The sequence below is a fragment of the Mustela erminea genome, chromosome 5 (genome assembly GCF_009829155.1).
Source record: "Mustela erminea isolate mMusErm1 chromosome 5, mMusErm1.Pri, whole genome shotgun sequence".
Taxonomy (NCBI): domain Eukaryota; kingdom Metazoa; phylum Chordata; class Mammalia; order Carnivora; family Mustelidae; genus Mustela; species Mustela erminea.
In genome coordinates, this window is record NC_045618.1 from 18,554,219 (window position 1) to 18,573,890 (window position 19,672).

Consider the following 19,672-nt stretch of genomic DNA (forward strand, 5'->3'; position numbering starts at 1 on the left):
CCAGCAAAGGAGATAAAAGGACTCATAAAAACAATCCAGTAGAAACTAGAAAAAAGTAGGGAAAGAGAAAAAAGAACATATGGGACAAATAGAAAATAAATAGCAAGATGACAGGCTTAACTCTAACTATATCAGCAATCACATTAAATGTAAATGGTCTAAACACCCCACAATAGGAGATAGATATCGACAGACTGGATAAAAATGTAAAACCCAACTGTATGTTGTCTATAAGAAATTCATTTCAAATAGAGAAAGACAATTAGATTAAAGGTTAAATGATGGAAAATTATATACTAAAATTAGTCAAAAACAAAGTTGGATTGTCTCTATTAATATCAAAGTAAATTGTACAGCCAAGAATATTATCAGAAAAAAAGGTCATTTTATAGTTATAAAAGGTCAATCAGTCATGAAGACATAATCATTCTAAGCATTTATAAACTTAATAACAGTTTTGAAATAGGACACCCCAAACTGATGGAATTGCAAGGAGAAATAGACAAATCCTCAATTACAGTCTGAGATTTAAATACCTTGCTTTTAATAATTGGCACACCAAATATGCAGAAAGTCAGTTAAGGAGACATAAGACATGAACTACATCATCAACCAACTTGATTTGACATTTACTAGAACACTCTACTCAAGGAGAGTAGAATAACACTCTTTTCAAGTGCACATAGACATTAACTAAGACAGGTTATCTTCTGGGTCATAAAAAAAGTTTCAGTAAATTTATGAGGATTTAAGACACACAAAATATATTGTATGACTACAATGGGATTAAATTTTAGGTCAATAACAGAAAGATACCTGGAAAATGCTCAAGTATTTGGAAACTAAACAACATGCTTCTTAAAAAAAAAAAAAAAAATCCAACAATGGTTTAAAGAAGAAATCAAAAAAGAAATTTGAAAGTAGTTTTAACTGAATGAATATAAACACAACACATAAGAATTTGGGAATGTCACTAAAGCAATCCTTATGGAGGAATTTTTACATTAAAGGCATATATAAGAAAAGTAGAAAGTTCTCAAATCATGACCTTAGCTTTTACCTTCGGCAACTAGAAAAAAAAAAGAGCAAAGTAAGTTCAAGGTAAACAGAAGGAAAGCATAAAGTAAATAATAAAGCTCGTCTCACAAATCCATGAAATAAACATAGAAAAAACAAGACAGAAAAAGCAATGAAACCAAAATTTGGTTCTTTGAGACCAATCACATTGATTAAATATCTACCTGGACTAATCAGAAAAGAAGGAGCGAAGACACAAATCACCAATATCAGGAATGAGAGCGATGGCACCACTATAGAGCCTATAAATATTGTATGTTTAATACAGGAATGTTATGAAAATTTTATGCCAATACATTTGACAACTTAGATGAATGGACAAATTCTTTTAAAGATACAAAATACTAAAGCTCACTCAAGAAGAAACAGATACCTGAATAGCACTATATTTATTAAAGAAACTGAATTTGTATTTTTAAAACCTTCCCTCCAAAAAAAGAAAAAGAAAAAAGAAAAACAACTCCAGGCCTAAAGGGCTTCACTAGTGAATTCTACCAGATATTTAAGGAAGACATAATACCAGTTTCATACAATCCAGAAAATTGAAAAAGAGAATATTTCCTAACTCATTCTATGAGACCCTAATTCCAAAACAAGAAGAAATAAGAAAAGAAAATTGCAGATCAATATTCCTCAGGAATGTAGATGCAAAAATTAAAAGAAAATTTAGCAAATTAAACCTAGTAATATGTGAAAGAGAAAATCATCATGACCAAGTAGAGTATATCTCAGGAATGCAAAACTGGTTTAACACTCACAAAGCAGTCAATATAATTCATGATATCAGTAACCTACAAAAGAAAAACTGCATGATCATTTTGATGAACATCCCAAAAGAACTTGACAAACATCTATTATCCATTTCTAATTAAAAAAAAAAAAATCTTAGCTAAGTAGGAATAAAATTGTACTGTCTCAACCTGATAAAGGGTATCCATCTAAGAAAATCCTACAGTTTTTGGTGAAGACAGAATGCTCTCTCCCTAAGATCAGAAACAAAACAAGGAGGCTCACTCTCAATATTTTGATTTAACATGGTACTAAAGGTGCCTGCTAGTGCAATCAATCAAGAAAAACAAATAAAAGGGAACCAAATCGGAAAGAAGAGGTAAAACTGCCTTTACGCAAGACAGTTTATCTATGTAGAAAATCTGATGGAATACGCAGGAAAAAATCTCCTAGAATAAATACGTTTAACAAGGTTGTAGGATACAAAAACACTATATCAAAATTGCATTTACATATTTTAGCAGTGGATAATCAAATAAAATAAGATGCTGTGAACAATAGCGTCAAAAATATGAAGAGGGCTGTGAATTGTGTAAGACTGATGAATCACACACCTGTACCCCTGCAACAAATAATACGTTATATGTTAATTTAAAAAATGAAATAGATATAAATCTTCCAAAAAAGGGAATGGGACTTGTACAATTAAAACTACAAAATATAGCTGAGAGATATTAAAGGAGACTTAAACATATACTATGTAACATGGGTTGGAAAACCCAATATTGTTAAGATGTCAATTTTCCCCAAATTATTGATAGATAGACTTAAAGCTATTCAGATCTAAGTCCCTGAATGTTTTGTTCTTGTTTTTTTTTTTTTTAAGATTTTATTTATTTATTTATTTAGTCAGAGACAGAGAGGTAGAAAGAGCACAAGCTGGCAAAGTAGCAGGCAGAGGCAGAGAGAGAAGCAGGCTCCCCACTGAGCAAGGAGCCTGAAGTGGAACTCAATCCCGGGACCCTGGGATCATGACCCAAGCCAAAGGGAGCGGCTTAACCAATTGAGCCACCCAGGCATCCCATAAGGGTTTTTGCTTTATAGAAATTGGCAAACTTTTTCTAAAGTTCATATGAAAATGCAAAGGACTTGAGGCACCCAAAATGACTTTGTAAAGGAAGAATACAGTTAAAGGATGAACACGACTTTTCATCAAGATCCATCATAAGATGAGGCTATCAAGAAAGACAGTTTGGTATTGCCGTCAAGATAGACAAACAGATCAATGAAACAGAATGGAGAGTTGAGAAATGACCTCAGCATATATAAACAACCGATCACTAACAAAATTGCTAAGGCAATTCAGGGAAGAACAGTCTGTTCAACAGATGTTGTTAGAACAACTAAATATTGGAAAGAACCCAGATGTCCATGGACAGATGAATGGATAAATGTCGTATCTATATACAATGGAATATTACCCAGCCATTAAAAACTTGAAATCTTGCCATTTGCAACAATGTGGATAGAACCAGGGGGTATTATGCTAAGTGAAATAAGTCAATGTGAGAAAAACAATTATTATATGATCTCACTCATATGTGGAATATAAGAAACAAAACAGAAGATCATAGGAGAAGGGAAGGAAAAATAAAAGACGACGAAACCAGAGAGGGAGACAAACAATAAGAGACTTTTAATGATAGGAAACAAACTGAGGGTAGCTGGAGGGGAGGAAGGTGGGGATAACTGGGTAATGGGCATGAAGGAGGGCACTTGATGGAATGAGCACTGGGTTATATGCAGCTGATGAATCACTAAACTCTACCTCTGAAATTACAAAAAAAAAAAAAAAAGAACAACTGGATATTTATGTATAAAAATAAAACAAACAAAAATCTTTGATCCTTACCTCACACCATACACAAGAATGAACTCAAAATGGAACATAGATCTCTATATGAAAATCTCTGTGACCCTGGATTAAGTCAAGATTTCCTAAATATGATACAAAAGAATCATAAAAAAGAACAAAGGGACAAATAGGACTTCATCAAAATTGAAAACTTTGTTTTTCAAAAGAAACTGTTAAGAGAATGAAAAGACAAGCCACAGGCTCCAAGAAAGTATTTGCAAACTATGTAGCTAATAAAGGACTTGTACCTTGAATCCGTAAAGGACTCTCAAAACTTAAATATGAGAAAACAAACAGCTCACTACAAACACAGGCAAAATATTTTAACACATCATCAAAGAAAATATATCAATGACAAATAGGCACATGAAAAGAATGCTCAACATCATTAGTCATTAGGGAAATACAAGGGAAAGCCACAATGAGATATTACTTGCACCAATCAGAATGGCTAAGATTGGAAAGACTGATGATACTTACGTAGGTGGAACGTTAACTCGCACACACTATCGGTGGGAATGCAAAATGCTACAATCACTTTGGAAAAAAACACCTGGCAGTCTCTTTTTTGTAAAGATTTTATTTTTTTTAAAGTAATCTCTACACCCAATGTGGGTTCTCAACTTACAACCCCAAGATCAAGAGTCTCATGTCCTAGTGACAAGCCAGTCAGGCGCCCCAACGTGGCAGTTTCTTAATAAGCTAAACATTCCCCTCGCCCATGATTCATTTAACTCCTAGATGTTAACATGAGAAATGAAACAATATGTTCATGGAAGAACTTATGCACAAATATTCATAGGAGTTTTATTTTTTATAGCCAAACACCAGAAACAACTCAAATGTCCATCCGTTGGTAAATGGATAAGCAAACTGTGGTATAGTTATATATTGCAATAATACTCAGCAATAAAAAGAAACAGATATGTTATAACATGAATTGGTTCAGTTACAAGAAGCCAGAAGGAAGAGACTGCATACTATGTGGCTCCCTTCATATGAAATTCCAGAAAATGCAAACCAACGCATAATGACCAAAAGCAGATCAGTGGTTGTCTTGGACTGGGCTGGTGGTGAGGGGGATTGAGGAGAAGATACAGGGAGGAGGAGGATGTAGAGATCTCAAAGAATCATTTGAAAATGAAGAAACATTTTGGGGCAATAGTGATGTTATTATCTTGATTGTGGTGGTAGTTTCATGGCTTTATACATAAGCGAAGATTTATCAGATTGTACACTCTTGTATATAAATAAAGCTGTTTCCAAATGTGTGTGTGTATCTATAGATAGAGATATAGGTATATATAGATCGATATAGATCTATATCAATCTATACAGATATAGATATATTTATATAGATCGATATGGACCTATATCGATCTATCTATCTAATCAGGCTTTCAGATATCCTTCCCCATTTGTCTCTCTCCCCATGTAGATCCTTCAAACTCCAGTTCTATTATTTACTACAGATAAGGTATCTCAAATTTCACCCTACTGTCATTCATTCATTAAATATTTATTGAATTCCTACTATGAGCAGTGCACTACGTGGAAAACAGTAACTCCAAGAAATGTAAAATCTAGCAGGAAAAAAAAAGATCCTGTACACAACTACCATGTTACTGATACTGGGTGGTAAGAAAGGCTGGAAGAGTGGAAAGTGGTAAGACTTCAGAAATAAGAACCATTACTGTTATGGGAAATCAGGTTGCTTGGTTGAAAAGCTTTTGAGAACAAGGACAGAGAGGAGAAAGCACCCCAAGTAGAGTGAATAATTAGCAAAGGCAGAAGAGCAAGGTGAAATGGGGCTCTAGCTAGCTGTGGGTGGTTGGTTTGTATCTGGGGTTGGGGACATGGATACAGAACAGCATGTTCCAAACCAACCCCTCTAGTACACAAGACCCACAAGACATTAATGCACCATCTACAAGAGAGGGTTATTGACAAAGATGATCAACTAAGTTGGTAAACACAAACACTGGTTCCACAAAAGGAGGGTTCTACCATAAACATGGACAAGTTTTATTACCTCAAGTCTTCTCAAAGGCTTTAATGTCATATAATTCCTTGTGAATATACCTCAGAGGGATTATAGTACACAACATTGCCCCTAACTTTTTGGACCACAAAATCCTCTTTTCTGAAATACTCCTTAAATCTTATGCAACTGGTACTTTTTTTTTTTTTTTTAAGATTTTATTTATTTATTTGACAGAGAGAGAGAGATCACAAGTAGGCAGAGAGGCAGGCAGAGAGAGAGAGGGAAGTAGACTCCCTGCTGAGCAGAGAGCCCGATGCGGGGCTCCATCCCAGGACCCTGAGATCATGACCTGAGTCGAAGGCACAGGCTTTATTAACCCACTGAGCCACCCAGGCGCCCTACTTTTTTTTTTTTTTTAAAGATTTTATTTATTTATTTGACAGAGAGAGAGAGATCATAAATAGGCAGAGAGGCAGGCAGAGAGAGAGAGAGGGAAGCAGGCTCCCTGCTGAGCAGAAAGCCTGATGTGGGGCTCGATCCCAGGACCCTGAGATCATGACCTGAGCAGAAAGCAGAGGCTTTAACCCGCTGAGCCACCCAGGCGCCCCGCAACTGGTGCTTTTTGAGCCCAGTTTGGGAAGCAAGGAGATAGAGGAGACCTGGAAGGCTGGAGCCAGGTTTAGAAGACGTCGATTTTAGGCTAAGAGTTTGATTGACTTTATTTGGCAGATAGTGATGAGCCCCTGAAGGTTTTTTCAAGAAAGAGAAATGAAAATGCTGAGACTGATCTGTTAATTGATAGCCGAATGTAATGGGAACCACAGGAAGCAAAGTGGCCACTGATTTTCAAACTTTAGATGGTCTCCTACCATCTTGATAACTGTTAGCGTATCTGTATTGTGCCTACAATATTAACTTTTTCCTTAAGACTAACTTTTTAAAAACCTAAATATTACTTCGGCTTTACCCTAATAAATAATCAGTGATATTATGGGTTTGATGTCGTATTTTCTCGGATACACATTAAAATAAAAACACAAGATTGCTTCTCAGCCTTTTGGCTAAGATCAAGTGTAAAATAAAAACATAAGTATTAATATTTTAAAAGTTGGTCTGTGTTCCACCTAATATCACATTACGCATCATCAATTGTAAACACTGCATAATCTTGGGAAATTCTAAATTTGAGCAATGTCTGACAACCATTTTTAACCATGACCTACCATCTAAAAAGATTTCATCAGGTTTTACTTTCTATAGTTTATATTCTGACAAAGTAGGCATTTTCTCTAAAAGTAAGATTAGAATATTCTATATCCTTCTTAAAACTTCTCCCTAGAAATTCTGGTACCCTCTTCAGTAAGTGGGTATGGTTCTGTAGCCAACTCTTACCACCAGTCAAACGAATCACTGAATATTGCACAGAATGAATTCAGGGGCACAGTGGAAGTGAGAAGGGAACTGAAGGGAAGGATAAGAAGAATTACTGAAAGAAATAATTATGACAGCTTGAGAACTGCTTCGATGTAAAAATTAAAGAAGGGAGGAAGTCAAGACTGACTCTGACATTTTCATCCAGGAACTCTAGATAGGCTTTGGCACACTGTGGCATGGGCCAAGTGCTGTCCACTGTTTGTTTTTATAAATAAAGCTTTATTAGAACACAACACAATAATTTATATATTATCTACAGCCACTTTTGTACTACAACAGGTGAGGTGAGTATCTGTGACAGAAACCTTATCGTTCTCAAAGCCTAAAGAAACACATACTGTCTCGCCCTTTACAGAAAAAGTTTACTCATCCCTAAAACACTGTGATGCCATGGACAGAAGTAGTCAGTAAAGGAAAATGGTCATTTTGATAAGATAATCAATTTGCTTTCAGCCAGATTGAATTTGAGGCTGTGGGAGAAAATTTATATAAGAATCTCCAACTTAGAAGTTAGAAATATGCTGGGTCACCTGGTTGGCTCAGTCAGTAGAGTATGTGACACTTGATCTCAGGGTCATGAGTTCAAGCCCCATGTTGGGTGTAGAACCTACTTAAAAAATTTAAAAAACAAAAAAGAAGTTAAGAATATACCACTAGTTCTGAGTGACATCTTTTTAAAGGTCACATTTTTTCCTTTCCTTTTTAAAAAGATTAGTGACTTACTCCATGTCTACATACAAATGGGATTTGAGATGGCTAGAGGTGAGTGTTGAAGAGGTTAGACTGGACATAGTTATCAAGGTAAAGTGTGGCCACTCCTTAATAATCCAAAAGAGAGCTTTATAGTTTCACCAAGAAGGAAGAAAGTGGGAGCTTTTCTCTCCTTCATGAAATAACAGAGACTGAAAACATGAGAGAGGAAAGAAACTAGCTGAAGGCCAGTGTGTGAGAAAGCAAAACTCAGTCCATCAGTCCCAGCAAAACTCATTCCTGGGTAGCCCTTCAAAAACATGAAAGACCAAGCCATAGGTTCAACGTCTAAGCTTTGCTGAAACCCCGCTGTACAGAGACTCCATGCTATCTTGGATGCCAAGATAATGGCTGGCTTTTTTTCTAACAAGCTCTTGACTTAAGCCTTTTCATCTGTTCATCCCACTGGTTGATGATTTGATCATTTCAGTAAGTGGTGTGGTCTACAAAAAGAGCAGGAGATTGGGAGGGGGAATCCAAGATTCAAGTCTGTGTGCTGGTCCAGCTACTCATGTGATTTGGGCAATACCAAAAATACCATCGCAACTGATGATTATGTAACACTTTATGCTTTCCCATATTTTATCTTCTGTGGCCCTTACCACAGCCATGGGAGATACGGAGGAAGTTATGATTATCCCTATTTTATAACTGAGGACAATGAAGCTGACAGAAACCAAGTGACTTGTCCAATGACACACAGGCAGAATCAGGACCCGGGTCTTCTAATAATTTGGTGGTTTCCCACCACATCGTCCCGACTTTCACTGACCCATCTTTAGCACTGGGAAGCAAATACTCTTGCTTTGGAAACCTAAGCCTGCATTTAAAAAACTAATCATATGCTTTTATAACCAGGAAAAGTAACACCTTTGACAGATTTAACCACACTTTATCTTCTACTTAGGGGAGGCAGAGAGGAAATTTTAGAAGCTACGTAAGTAATACGTTCTGTAATATTTGCTATTCTGGGCCTTGAACCTAGTGCTAAACTTTGAAATTGAGCTGATTTTTCTTTCTTTTTTGGCTTAAGTCTAAAAAGTGGTTTTTCTCACATTGCCTCTAATATTAAATCCTTAAAGCAACAGTTATAATTCAAGTACTCACAGGCTGGTTCTACTTTGCACATACTTTTTTTGTCTTTAATTTTCAGCCAGAGAGTGAAAGTGAAAAAAAAAAAAATTAAACCATTATTTTAAAATTAGAAGTTTTCACATACATGTTAAGATCTAGCTTTTGGGATTTCTGGCTTCCTAGGAAAACTCAGAACACCTTCCACACTGGGCCTATGTCATCTCAGGCAACATCAGCGAGAGGGGAATGGCAAGAACCTTAGCAGCAAGGTGTCAGCTGCTATCACTCCCTATAGCTCCGGGACAGGGAGGCAACAAAGTTGCCACCTGTCCTTGCTCCTGTGTTGCCTTTTTCTTATTTTAAGGATCCACGCCTCTCCTTTCAAAGTGAGAGGCTGACATAAAGGGATGTGGTTTTCCCAGCCCATGCCCCTTGGCACTCATTTCCTAAATTTAATCTAACCTAAATTACCATCACTTTTATAGGATTATCAGATATACCAGTCTTTTATAACCAATAAGAATAGAACAACACACTGTTATTACACAAAGATTCGCCATAAACTGTAACATGCATTCCAATTTCAGAGATGTTTAAACACCAAAAGGTGCATCTCTGAGCTGATTAAATGAATCACGTTCCCCTGCCTGGCTTCTGGAAATGTTTGAACCCATGACCTTGCTTTTAAATATGTGTCACTTTCAATGTGTATTGGATCTTATAATAACATGTTAGCACAGACATAGTCTTCCTTCCACTTACTTGGAGCTACATGTTTATCATCAGCTACTTTTCTTTTCTTTGTAATAGCCATAGCTGGGGGTTAAATTTTCATTAGAAATCAGCCCAGGCCCCACACAGTACCCTCTCCCCGCCAGCCTTGGGGAAAGCTTCCCAGGCCTCTCTATCAGTGCCCACAACTGTCAGTCAGACATATCCAATCAACTGATGAATTCTGCCAGACCTGTCCAATGGAGTGCTGAAGCACATGATCAATCTCAGATCAAAATAGGAGGAACAAATCTGAAGTGGGGTCTCAGTCTTCCGTCTCCAAGAGGTGATGTTCAAAAATTTAATAACTGGTATAGGAGGAGGACCAACCAGTCTATCTAGATGGCAACTATGCTGGATCTAGGATCAGAAGTTCCCCTGCTGTTACAGATGTTAACCATTAGGTGCTGACTTGTTGGGGGATGTAGGGAAGCTTGAGGGAGGGGCAGGACCCCCAGGTCAGTGGCTCCTGGGAAATAACAACCATTATGACTGTATGAGAGTGTACTTGTTAAAAAGCAACTTTGCCCATAGGTAAGCTGAGGCATCAAAAAGCCATGAGATGGAAAAACATCCTAGAAGGATACAAAATACCAAAACCGAATTAAAAGTAAATAAAAATATTTACTATAACAAGTAAATAGTTTAATATAAAATATTTACATGAAGCTAAGCCCAGGCCAAGATGGCTTCAGTGGTAAATCCTACTAAACCTTTAAAGAAGAAATATGAATCTTTTACAAATTCTATCTAAAAATAGAGGAGGGAGTCCCTTTCAACTCATTCTGAGAGGCCAGTATGATCTTGACAGCAAAGCTGGACAAAGACGTAATAAAACAATAAACCAATATCCTTAAGATTATAAACACAAAAAGTCCGCTACAAAATATTAGAAAACCAAATCTAGCAACATAACAAAGGGATTATACATTATGGCCAAGGGGGATTTATCCCATGAATGTAAAGTCAGTTTAACATCTGAAATCATTAATGCAATACACTATATTACTAGAAGAGAGGGCAAAATTGCATAATCATTTTAATAAATGCAGAAAAAACATTTGGCAAAATCCAAAACCTACTTATGAAAAAACTTCCTTAACCTGATAAAGGGCTAATAAAAACTTCTTAAAAACCTCATGCTGACATCACACTTAATGGTGAATATTTGAGTGCTTCTCTTTTAAGACTGGAAACAAGGCAAGGATGTTTGCCGTCTCTACTTGTATTTAAGACTGTAATGGATATTCTGATCACTGCACTAAAGCAAGATAAAGAAATAAAAGGCATGCAGATTAGAAAGGAAGAAATAAAATATTATTACTGGGTGGCATGATCCTATATGTAGAAAATTTTAAGGAAGACACCATACATGCACACACACACACACACACACACACACCCCAAAACAAAATGAAAACAACAGCAAAATCCTACTAAAACTGTTAAACAATTTCATTAAGGTTGCAGGATACAAAATAAACAAAAACTGAATATCTATCAATCTGAAAATGAAATGAAAATATTTCCATTCACAGTTGCATCAGAAAGTATAAAATACTTAGGAATATATTTCACAAAAGAAGTACAAAACTTTTACACTGAAAACTATATAACATTGTTGAAAGAAATCAAAGGAGACCTGAATAAATGAGACACATTATCTTCATGGATTAGAAGCCTTAATATTATTAAGATTGCAATACCCCCTAAGTTGATCTATAGATTTTATATAACCCCTATCAAAATCCCAGCTGCCTTTTTTTTTTTTTTTTCAGAATTTCACCTTAAATTTATACGGAAATCTAAAGGACCTAGAATAGTTAAAACAATCTTGAAAAAGAACAAAGCTGGAGGACTCACACTCCCCATTTTCAAAACTTACTACAAAGCTACAGTAATCAAAACAGTGTGGTCTGGCGTAAGGATGGATATACAGCTTAATGGAATAGGTTTGAGAGTCCAGAAAAAAGCCTTTACATTTATGGTCTTTTTTTTTTTTTTTTTTTTTTTTTTGGGTGACAAGAGTACCAGGTAATGCAATGGGAAAAGAATAGTCCTTTTGACAAATTATGTATGAACCACTGGAAAGGTGCAAGCAAAATAACAAAGTTGGGACCCTATTTCACACCATATGCAAAAATGAACTCCAATTGGATCAAAGACTTAAAAGTAAGAGCTAAAACTCTAAAGGTCTTAGGAAGCAAAGGGCTATGGATGAGCTTGGGTTAGACGAAGATTTCTTATGTACAATACCAAAGGCACAACTGATGAGCGAAAAAGATAAATTGGACTTCATCAAAATTAAAAACTTTCGTTGTTTCAAAAGACACCATCACAGGGGCGCCTGGGTGGCTCAGTGGGTTAAAGCCTCTGCCTTCGGCTCAGGTCTTGGGATGGAGCCCCGCATCAGACTCTCTGCTCAGCAGGGAGCCTGCTTCCTCCTCTCTCTCTCTGCCTGCTTCTCTGCCTACTTGTGATCTCTATCTGTCAAATAAATAAATAAAATCTTCAAAAAAAAAAAAAAAGACACCATCACAGAAGTCAAAAGACAACTCAAAATAGGAGCACACATTTGCAAATATTTGCGGATATAGCACATATTTGATCAAGGGACTTTAATTCAAAATATGTAACAAATACAATTCAATAATAAGACAAAAAACCCAGGTAAACAATAGGCAAAAGATTTGAAAAGACAATTTACCCAAGAAGATAATGTGAATGACCAATAAGCTCATGAAATGTTCAAAATCACTAGTCATTAGGAAAATGAAAATCAAAACTCTAACGAGAACTACTTCACACCCACCAGAACAACCATAATCCAAGAGACAGACAATAAGAAGCAAGGATGTAACAAAACTGGACCCCTCAAACACCGCTCATGGAAAGTAAAATTGTACATTCACTGTAGAATGAGTAATTCCTCACAAAGTCAAACATACCTAGAATTACCACATAAATCAGCAGTTCCATGCCTAGATATATACCCAAGAGACCAAAAACACCTGATCACACAAAACCTTGCACACATCCTAGTAGAAGCAGTATTGACAATAGCTAGAAACAAAAAGCAATCCAAATGTCCATCAGCTGGTGGATGGATAAACAAAATGTGGTATATTGTACATAAGACAGAATATTATTTGGCGGTGAAAAGTAATGAAGTATTGATACAAGTTTTAAACTTTAACAACTTTATGCGATGTGAAAGCCAGAGGCAAAGACCACATATTGTATGATCCCATTTACATTAAATGTCCAGAAAAGGTAAACCTATAGACACAAAGTTCAACAGTGATTGCCTGGGTTTGGGTAGGAGTAGGGAGCGCCTGCAAATGGGCACAAAGAATCTTTTTAGGGTGCAGGAAATTTTCTAAAATTTGAAGATGGTAATGCTTGCACAACTTTGTAAATTTTCTAAAAAAAATCATTGAGTAGTATCCTTAAAATGAGTGAATTTTATGGTCTGTAAAGAATACCTCACTAAAGCTATTAAAAATAGCTTAAAAAACTATTTGTTTAGTTTTTTTGTGTAAAACTAAATTTTTTTAGTTTAGTTTTTTTAGGTTTTTTGGTAAAACCACAATGCAGTTTTATGTGTAATTCTGGCTTTTAAATATCTATGACTACAAGACTTTTTATTTATTTTTTATTTATTTTATTATTTTTCTAAAAGATTTTATTTATTCGTTTGAGAGAGAGAGAGAGAGTGAGCAGGAGACAGGGAGAGAGAGAGCGAGCGAGTGAGTGAGTGAGCAGAAGCAGGGGAGGGACAGAGGGAGGAGAAGACTTCACCCTAAGCAGTGAGCCCCACACAGGGCTCTACTCCATAGCCCATGAGATCATGACCTGAGCCAAAGGCAGGCGCTTAACTGACTGGGCCACCCAAGTGCTCCTACAAGTTTTTTCTAAGTTAGGTCGGCCCCAATTCCCAAAGATAATGTGGCAGAGGCTCCCAACTCTTGAAAACCAATCCTAAAATAATAATATAGTTCTGTGAATAGATAGCTCAATGCATTAGTGCCTAGCACCTATTAGGCCTCATAAATGTTTACTGGAGGAACAATTAAACACTCTTCCTGGTGTGATTTTTCTCTCCAAACACCTCATACACAAGATACCTGAAACTCAGTTACTTAGGGCATTTTTTTTTTTTTTATTTTAAACTAAAGAAAAATAAATGCCAATGTCCCCAGAAGAAAACCTGCTAAAAGTGGGGTGGGTAGGATTCGATGGCCTAAAATGAGGTAACATATTAACTCCTTCATGCTACTGGACTCACTTGGTTTAGGAGTAGGGCTTGGGGAGTGGGAATGTGTGATTCACAGAGTGACTCAGACATCCGAGCTGACCAAGCTTTAACTAACAGGAGTCATGGCCGATCAAGAGACTGGAAATCGGTAGATGAACTTTTCACCACTACTGGCCAGAAGTGACACAGGTCCCCTGTGCTAAGATTTCATTTTTTCCCTGCACGGCAAAGATGGTTAGGATATACAGGGGAGTAAAGAGATGTTTGAGTAGATTCTGATGAGTACTGCAGCCCACCACATCAGTCCTCTGCAGCAGGAGACCCTGTCTCAGAGTTCTCTGCCAAAACCAAAGCTTCCTCCTTCTGGCTCCACCTAAGTAAGAACCACTGATCAACAACTTAGGATCTTTTGAAGCAAGGTTTGAGGCAGGAGACAAGCACCCTGCTAGGTGTCTCTGAAGAACTCTGCTTTTTTGGAGGGGGGAATAGCTAATCCTTGATTCCCTTTTGTTTGCCCAACACTGAGGAAAGTAATCTGGTACGTGCTGGCAACCCACTTTGTGTATGTAATTTAATTTCATCTCAGAGAAACAGGTCAAGTGAAAGCCTACAGTCGAGTAAGAACACCTCCCATCCTCCTATGATGTCCTTCAATAATAAAGTTGTTTTGTTTTTGTTTTTGTCTTTTTTTGGGGGGGTGTTGAAATTCCTTCAATTCAATTGAATAGAACCAAGAAACACACTTAAATCCTGAGGCAAAAGGAGCAAGAACTGAGCCAAGGTGATTAACAATCATGTTTACTGCATTACCTGCACCACCACGAACACCACACCTAGTAAAATTTGTATTTGTATCACTAAACAATAAAATAAGTTCAATGCTTTAGAAGAATACAAGGCCATGCCTCAAGATTTGTTAGTCCACCATGGGAAAGGGAAGTTACGTGGATAAAATCTCTTAGGAGGCTGCTACCAATCTGTACTCCATTATTTACAATATTTAATCCTTTCATTTCTGGTCTCTGTTTTGGAACCATCTTAATTTACATAATCAGTTTAATATTTTTCCATTACTATTTTCATTAGGTCTCACTCCTGCTGAAAACCCATGACCAAACCCCTTGAATTCTGGCAATTTTGACTCTTCATGCAACTTATGTCCTTTTTGCTTTTTTTTTTTTTTAAACAAATAAAAAAACAAAGTCTCCAAATGAACCCTGTGCTGCAGCCTGAGGCAATTATTCTTTAGGCTTACACATATTTGCTAAGAGCTCATCTACTCCCTGGGATGCCACTTCCCGATCTACTGAAATTTTGACTATTGCTCAGACTGAATTGGTTTGTAAGCTCACTGTGAAGCTCTCCCCTGATTATTTTAGCTCACTCTGATCTGCACTCTTGAAGTGCCTGGGGTCTACAATAGCATCTATGCATCCAGAGCTTTTGACTTAAATGTTTTGAGCCTCATTTTCCCAGCTAGAGCATGAGCTTCTGGAGGGACTTAATTTTATTATTTCATATCCCCATATAACAGAAGCCATTCAAGAAATATTTACTGCGTATCTACTATAAGTTATGCCCTGTAGAGATATAGATGCACCGCTAAGTATATTTGTTAGTTGAATTACTACCTAAAGATTCTTTAAGATGCTGTGTTTTGGAATTACATATTGGACTGAATCCTAAAAAAGGTATTAAGTTGCTATTTCAAATATAAGTTATTCTTGTTTATTAAGATTTTCCTGAACTTTCATATTTTAGTTTTAATGAAAATCTCATTTCGAAAATATAAATATTGGATTTCTTTTTTGAGAATTCATCCTTAACGTTAATTACCTACTGGTTCTGCTTCCTATAACAATATTACGTTTTCCTCAGTCATTGGCAGATTTGTCTCTGAATTTCCTAATCTACAAAGATACACAAAATTTGGATCCAAAACTGATTCTAATTTCTTTTCTATTTTCTGATAGATGAATTGTCTATTATGCTAGGTATAATATACGAAAATACCCATTTCACTGAAAAATTACAATAATATTACTAAGTGTCTCTTTAAATCCGTATTAAAGCAACAACAACACACCACAGCTTTTTAGGGTATATTATAATCTATAATTACTCTTATTACCTTGTTCCCTTTAGCATCCAAAAATCCACTGATTATTTGGAAACAACATTCTTCCAACCTCACCCTAAAAACACTTTCTGAAAACTCCTCTTCCTGTCACACTTAGATTGTGCCTGTATGTTAAATTCTCCTTTGACGCTTATTCCTTTAAAACTACAGAAAAACCGGAAAAGTTTCTTTAACTCTCAAATCTCTGTGTCGTAAAATCCTTTGTCAATTTACCCCGTACGCAGGAGAGGTTCTCCGTTTCTTTTTCCAGCGAATTACACAGTTGTCTCCGCAGCCTGATTTGCCAGTTTGGTTCCCGCTGTACCAGCTTGTGATTCTTTGTACAAATTAATAACCATGAAAAAGTCTAAAGCAGGGCAGTTCCCTACTAAATTATAGTTGCCTTTTCCCGTAAAGCAACTTGGTACCTCACAAAACTCCAGGCGAAGAATGAATGATAGAGCACGCACCAATGGGGAGTGGAGAACAGGATTTTGTCGAAGTTTGCAACCCAATCCTGGGGAGCCAGAGGTGGGAATTTTAAAACGTTTTTGTTTTTGTTTTCTTGGAATTTTCTTAAAGTGGCATCGCTGCCTGTTGATGTTAAAAATTGTCAAGATCGCAAAATCGTTAGCTTAAAGCATTTTGAGTGAGGCAAAATGGGAAAAGGGACACATTCAAATGGCCATTCTGACGCAGAGAATCCTTTGGCTATTTTTGTGTCAGTTTCGGGGCGAAAGTTATTGCAAGAGGATTCATTTCTTTTGTGATCAACATCAGATGTTAAGTTAACGCGTTATAATATTTCATTTTTTAAAGAAATGAAGACTACGTGACTAACATTGATGCTTTAAACATTTGTCGTCCTATTGTTAATCATTTTGGGATCACTTTGCAATATTAGGGGCCAGACTCGTTATTTGGGTCTATTCTTAACACCCTATTTTTGTTTTTACGCAAACTGTAGGTTTCCTCATTATAAGCCTAGCAAAAGTTCTTAAGCACTACAAATTCTTAGGTATTTAGCAATGTGTATCAAAATTCTTAGAATTACATGACATTCCCCATGCCATATACTTCAGTAACTTCTGAAAACCAGGTTAATAAATAGGAAATTAGCATTTCATTATAACTCGTATCCTGTTGTGGAGTAGGTGTTATTTAGTATAACTCTCCTTTTGAGATTATTCATCTCTAACCGTAATTAAATAAACCAACGCGAAACTGGTTAAAAAGTCAAGGTTGCTTGACAATGCATCGCTGGTAAGTTCATCAGCAACAAGTTTTTCAAAGAACAATGAATGGCAGCAGTTTCAGGAGAGGAAGTTCACAAAAACTCTTCATTTCAGAAAGTTGTCAAATTAACAAAATATTTTAAAAATAAAGTTGTTTTAAAAATGATCCCTAACAGTGTTTGGAATTCTTTTCTTTTTAACCGGGATAAAGCTCTCTTCCTTTGATGTCTCCTTCGGCTGACATAGGAATTTTCGTCTTGAAAACATATTTATTGACGGCCTACTCAGTCACGCCAGGAAGCTGCTATTGTCCTTTGAAGCGATCGTTCCTCACAAGAGTCCTCGGATATTTCAAGAGAGGAGACGAGGTTAGCCGCCTCACCTTTGGAACAAACCTGTCTGTGCGCACAGCGAGCCCTTAAGTCCCATGCTTAGGCTCACCACTTGATAACTAACCTTGGCCATCTTACATCAACCCACAGGACCTCAGTTTTTCATTCGTTAAGCGAGTGTCATCAAACTACCTGTGTCTTGAGATTGCTGTGAGGGTTTAATGAGATTATGCATAGCTCTTAGAACGCTGCCTGGTACACAGTAAGCGCTCGGGTGTTATTATTGTCGTGGGAACTCCCCAATGTATACAATGAACGAGAGCCGGAGCGCTTGAACGAATGTACGTATTTAAAGAACACCTCAGTTACAGGCAATTCCTGAGGTTCGAGCGCGTTAGATCGCCCCCTCAATAAGCAAAGCAAAACACTGCAAACATGCTCGCAAAACTCCAGCCGGAGCCGGAAGCCAATGTTGAGCGGCGGGCGGGGCCAGTCTGGAGGAAGCCGCGCTCTTGGCCAATAGGCACATCGCTTGGAAAACGAACTTCTCGTCCGTGCAGTTTTGAAACCGCGAGAACAGGGACGAATTATCGCGATGTTCCCTCTTTCTCTCCACTGCTCCCTCTTCCCCCACTCTCGGTGGTGCGCGGTCGGGCCCGTCCCGCCCCGCCCCTCGCCTTCTGCACCTCGCCCCGCCCCCCGGCACCCCGCCCCTCCCGCAGACCCTCGGCTCGCAGTTCAGCGCCGCCTGCGCCCGGAGCGCTGGCTCCGCCGGCGCCGAGGTGAGTGCGGCCGCCTGTCGCGTCGGATGGCCGCGTGGCTAAGGGCACCCCCTGGCCCGGCCCCCGGCTAGCGCGCCGGGTTCGGTAGAAGCGTCCGGGCAGCGGCGAGGGCTCCCTGGCCGGAGCGGGCCCGTCCCGGCCTCGGGTCGCCATAGCTGCCGGGCCCTCCCCGCCCTCCGTGGCCGGAGAATCCCGATGCCCGGTCTGCGAAATCCCTGCCTCTGGGTTCGCCGCTTCCAAACCGTAATGACCTTAGTTAGTGTTTGGTTAACATGGGCAAAGCGGCAGGTGTTTTGCTTCAGACTTACTGAGAAAACAACCTTTTACAAATGCTTTTAATGTACAGTTTTTAATTCTCTAATCTCCAACATTAGGAAATTGGAGTGGGTATTCTACTGAATGAAATACGGAAGTCGGTTGGAGGGTCTTCTTTCCTTTTACACACGCTTGCTTAAAATGTGTGGAATTTTCTTAAGGTGGGAGGGTGTGTTTATTTGTTTTAAACAAGAATAAAGTGGATTGGTGTTTACATGTCAGAAAACTTGTGGAGGTGCGGTTGACTCTGTTCAGTCAATACAGTTAAGTATACTATTTGTCTTTAATCGTAGATAAGAGGTAGTGAAGGGAATTTATGTAAGAAAATTACCCATCCTCTTACAGGCTGTATATTGCCAAATGAATGCGTTTTGGGAAACCATTAGCATTATTTATAATAAGCAGCTTTCAGATTTCATTTGCGCCCACTTTATCTTCCAAACTGCCTTGGTAGCCACTGCATTTTAATAGGGTGTAATGATGTTTTAAAGGCAGCTCATTCCCAGCCCTAAGGATTCAGAAGGAAAACGATTAGGTTATACCAAATTCTCTCTCTGGATCTCCCAACAAGGAGTGTGGATTTTGGATATGGTTTCGCTTTGTAGTCTTAGCTTTGTATAAGCTTTGCCTGCTACTTAAGAAAATGATGGTAGAGGAGAAACACAGCCCCCCAGTGAAATGTCTGAAAGGCTATCTTGTGAGGCGGGCATGGGCTTTGGAGTTGGTCCACCTGGGTTAGAATTCTGGCAAGGTACTCTCTGAGAAACTGCTTCCATATCTATAAAACAGGTAAAAATGTCTAGCGCAATGCAGAGTTGTACAGATTAGGATCTTTATGGCACATCGCTGACACTCAGGTCATCTGCAAGATGACCATAGATTATAGAGTGAAAAATA

The 19,672-nt window shown here is 37.8% G+C and overlaps 2 protein-coding genes across 9 annotated transcripts in view; one reads left to right on the forward strand and one right to left on the reverse strand.

The window, feature by feature from the left end:
- The window catches only part of TTC23 (tetratricopeptide repeat domain 23), a 101,722-nt gene extending 85,156 nt beyond the window's left edge, over nucleotides 1–16,566 (reverse strand). Inside the window, exon 1 of one of the 6 annotated variants that reach the window (XR_004285612.1) lies at nucleotides 9,726–9,895. Coding sequence is in view for 2 of the 6 variants with exons in the window: in XM_032342171.1 (XP_032198062.1) it covers nucleotides 9,726–9,777 (52 nt within the window). In the remaining 4 variants the exon portion in view is untranslated. Of the gene's footprint in view, nucleotides 1–9,725; nucleotides 9,896–9,927; nucleotides 10,319–16,123 lie in introns of those variants that run through there. The other 5 variants (XM_032342173.1, XM_032342172.1, XM_032342174.1 and 2 more) reach the window with 5 other exon arrangements.
- A 1,784-nt stretch (nucleotides 16,567–18,350) lies between these two features.
- Nucleotides 18,351–19,672, forward strand: part of LRRC28 (leucine rich repeat containing 28) — a 158,029-nt gene continuing 156,707 nt past the window's right edge. For 2 of the 3 annotated variants that reach the window (XM_032342176.1, XM_032342178.1), the window contains exon 1: nucleotides 18,351–18,460. The gene's annotated coding sequence lies outside the window, so the exon portion shown is untranslated. The remainder of the gene's footprint in view (nucleotides 18,461–19,672) is intronic. The other variant, XM_032342177.1, reaches the window with a different exon arrangement.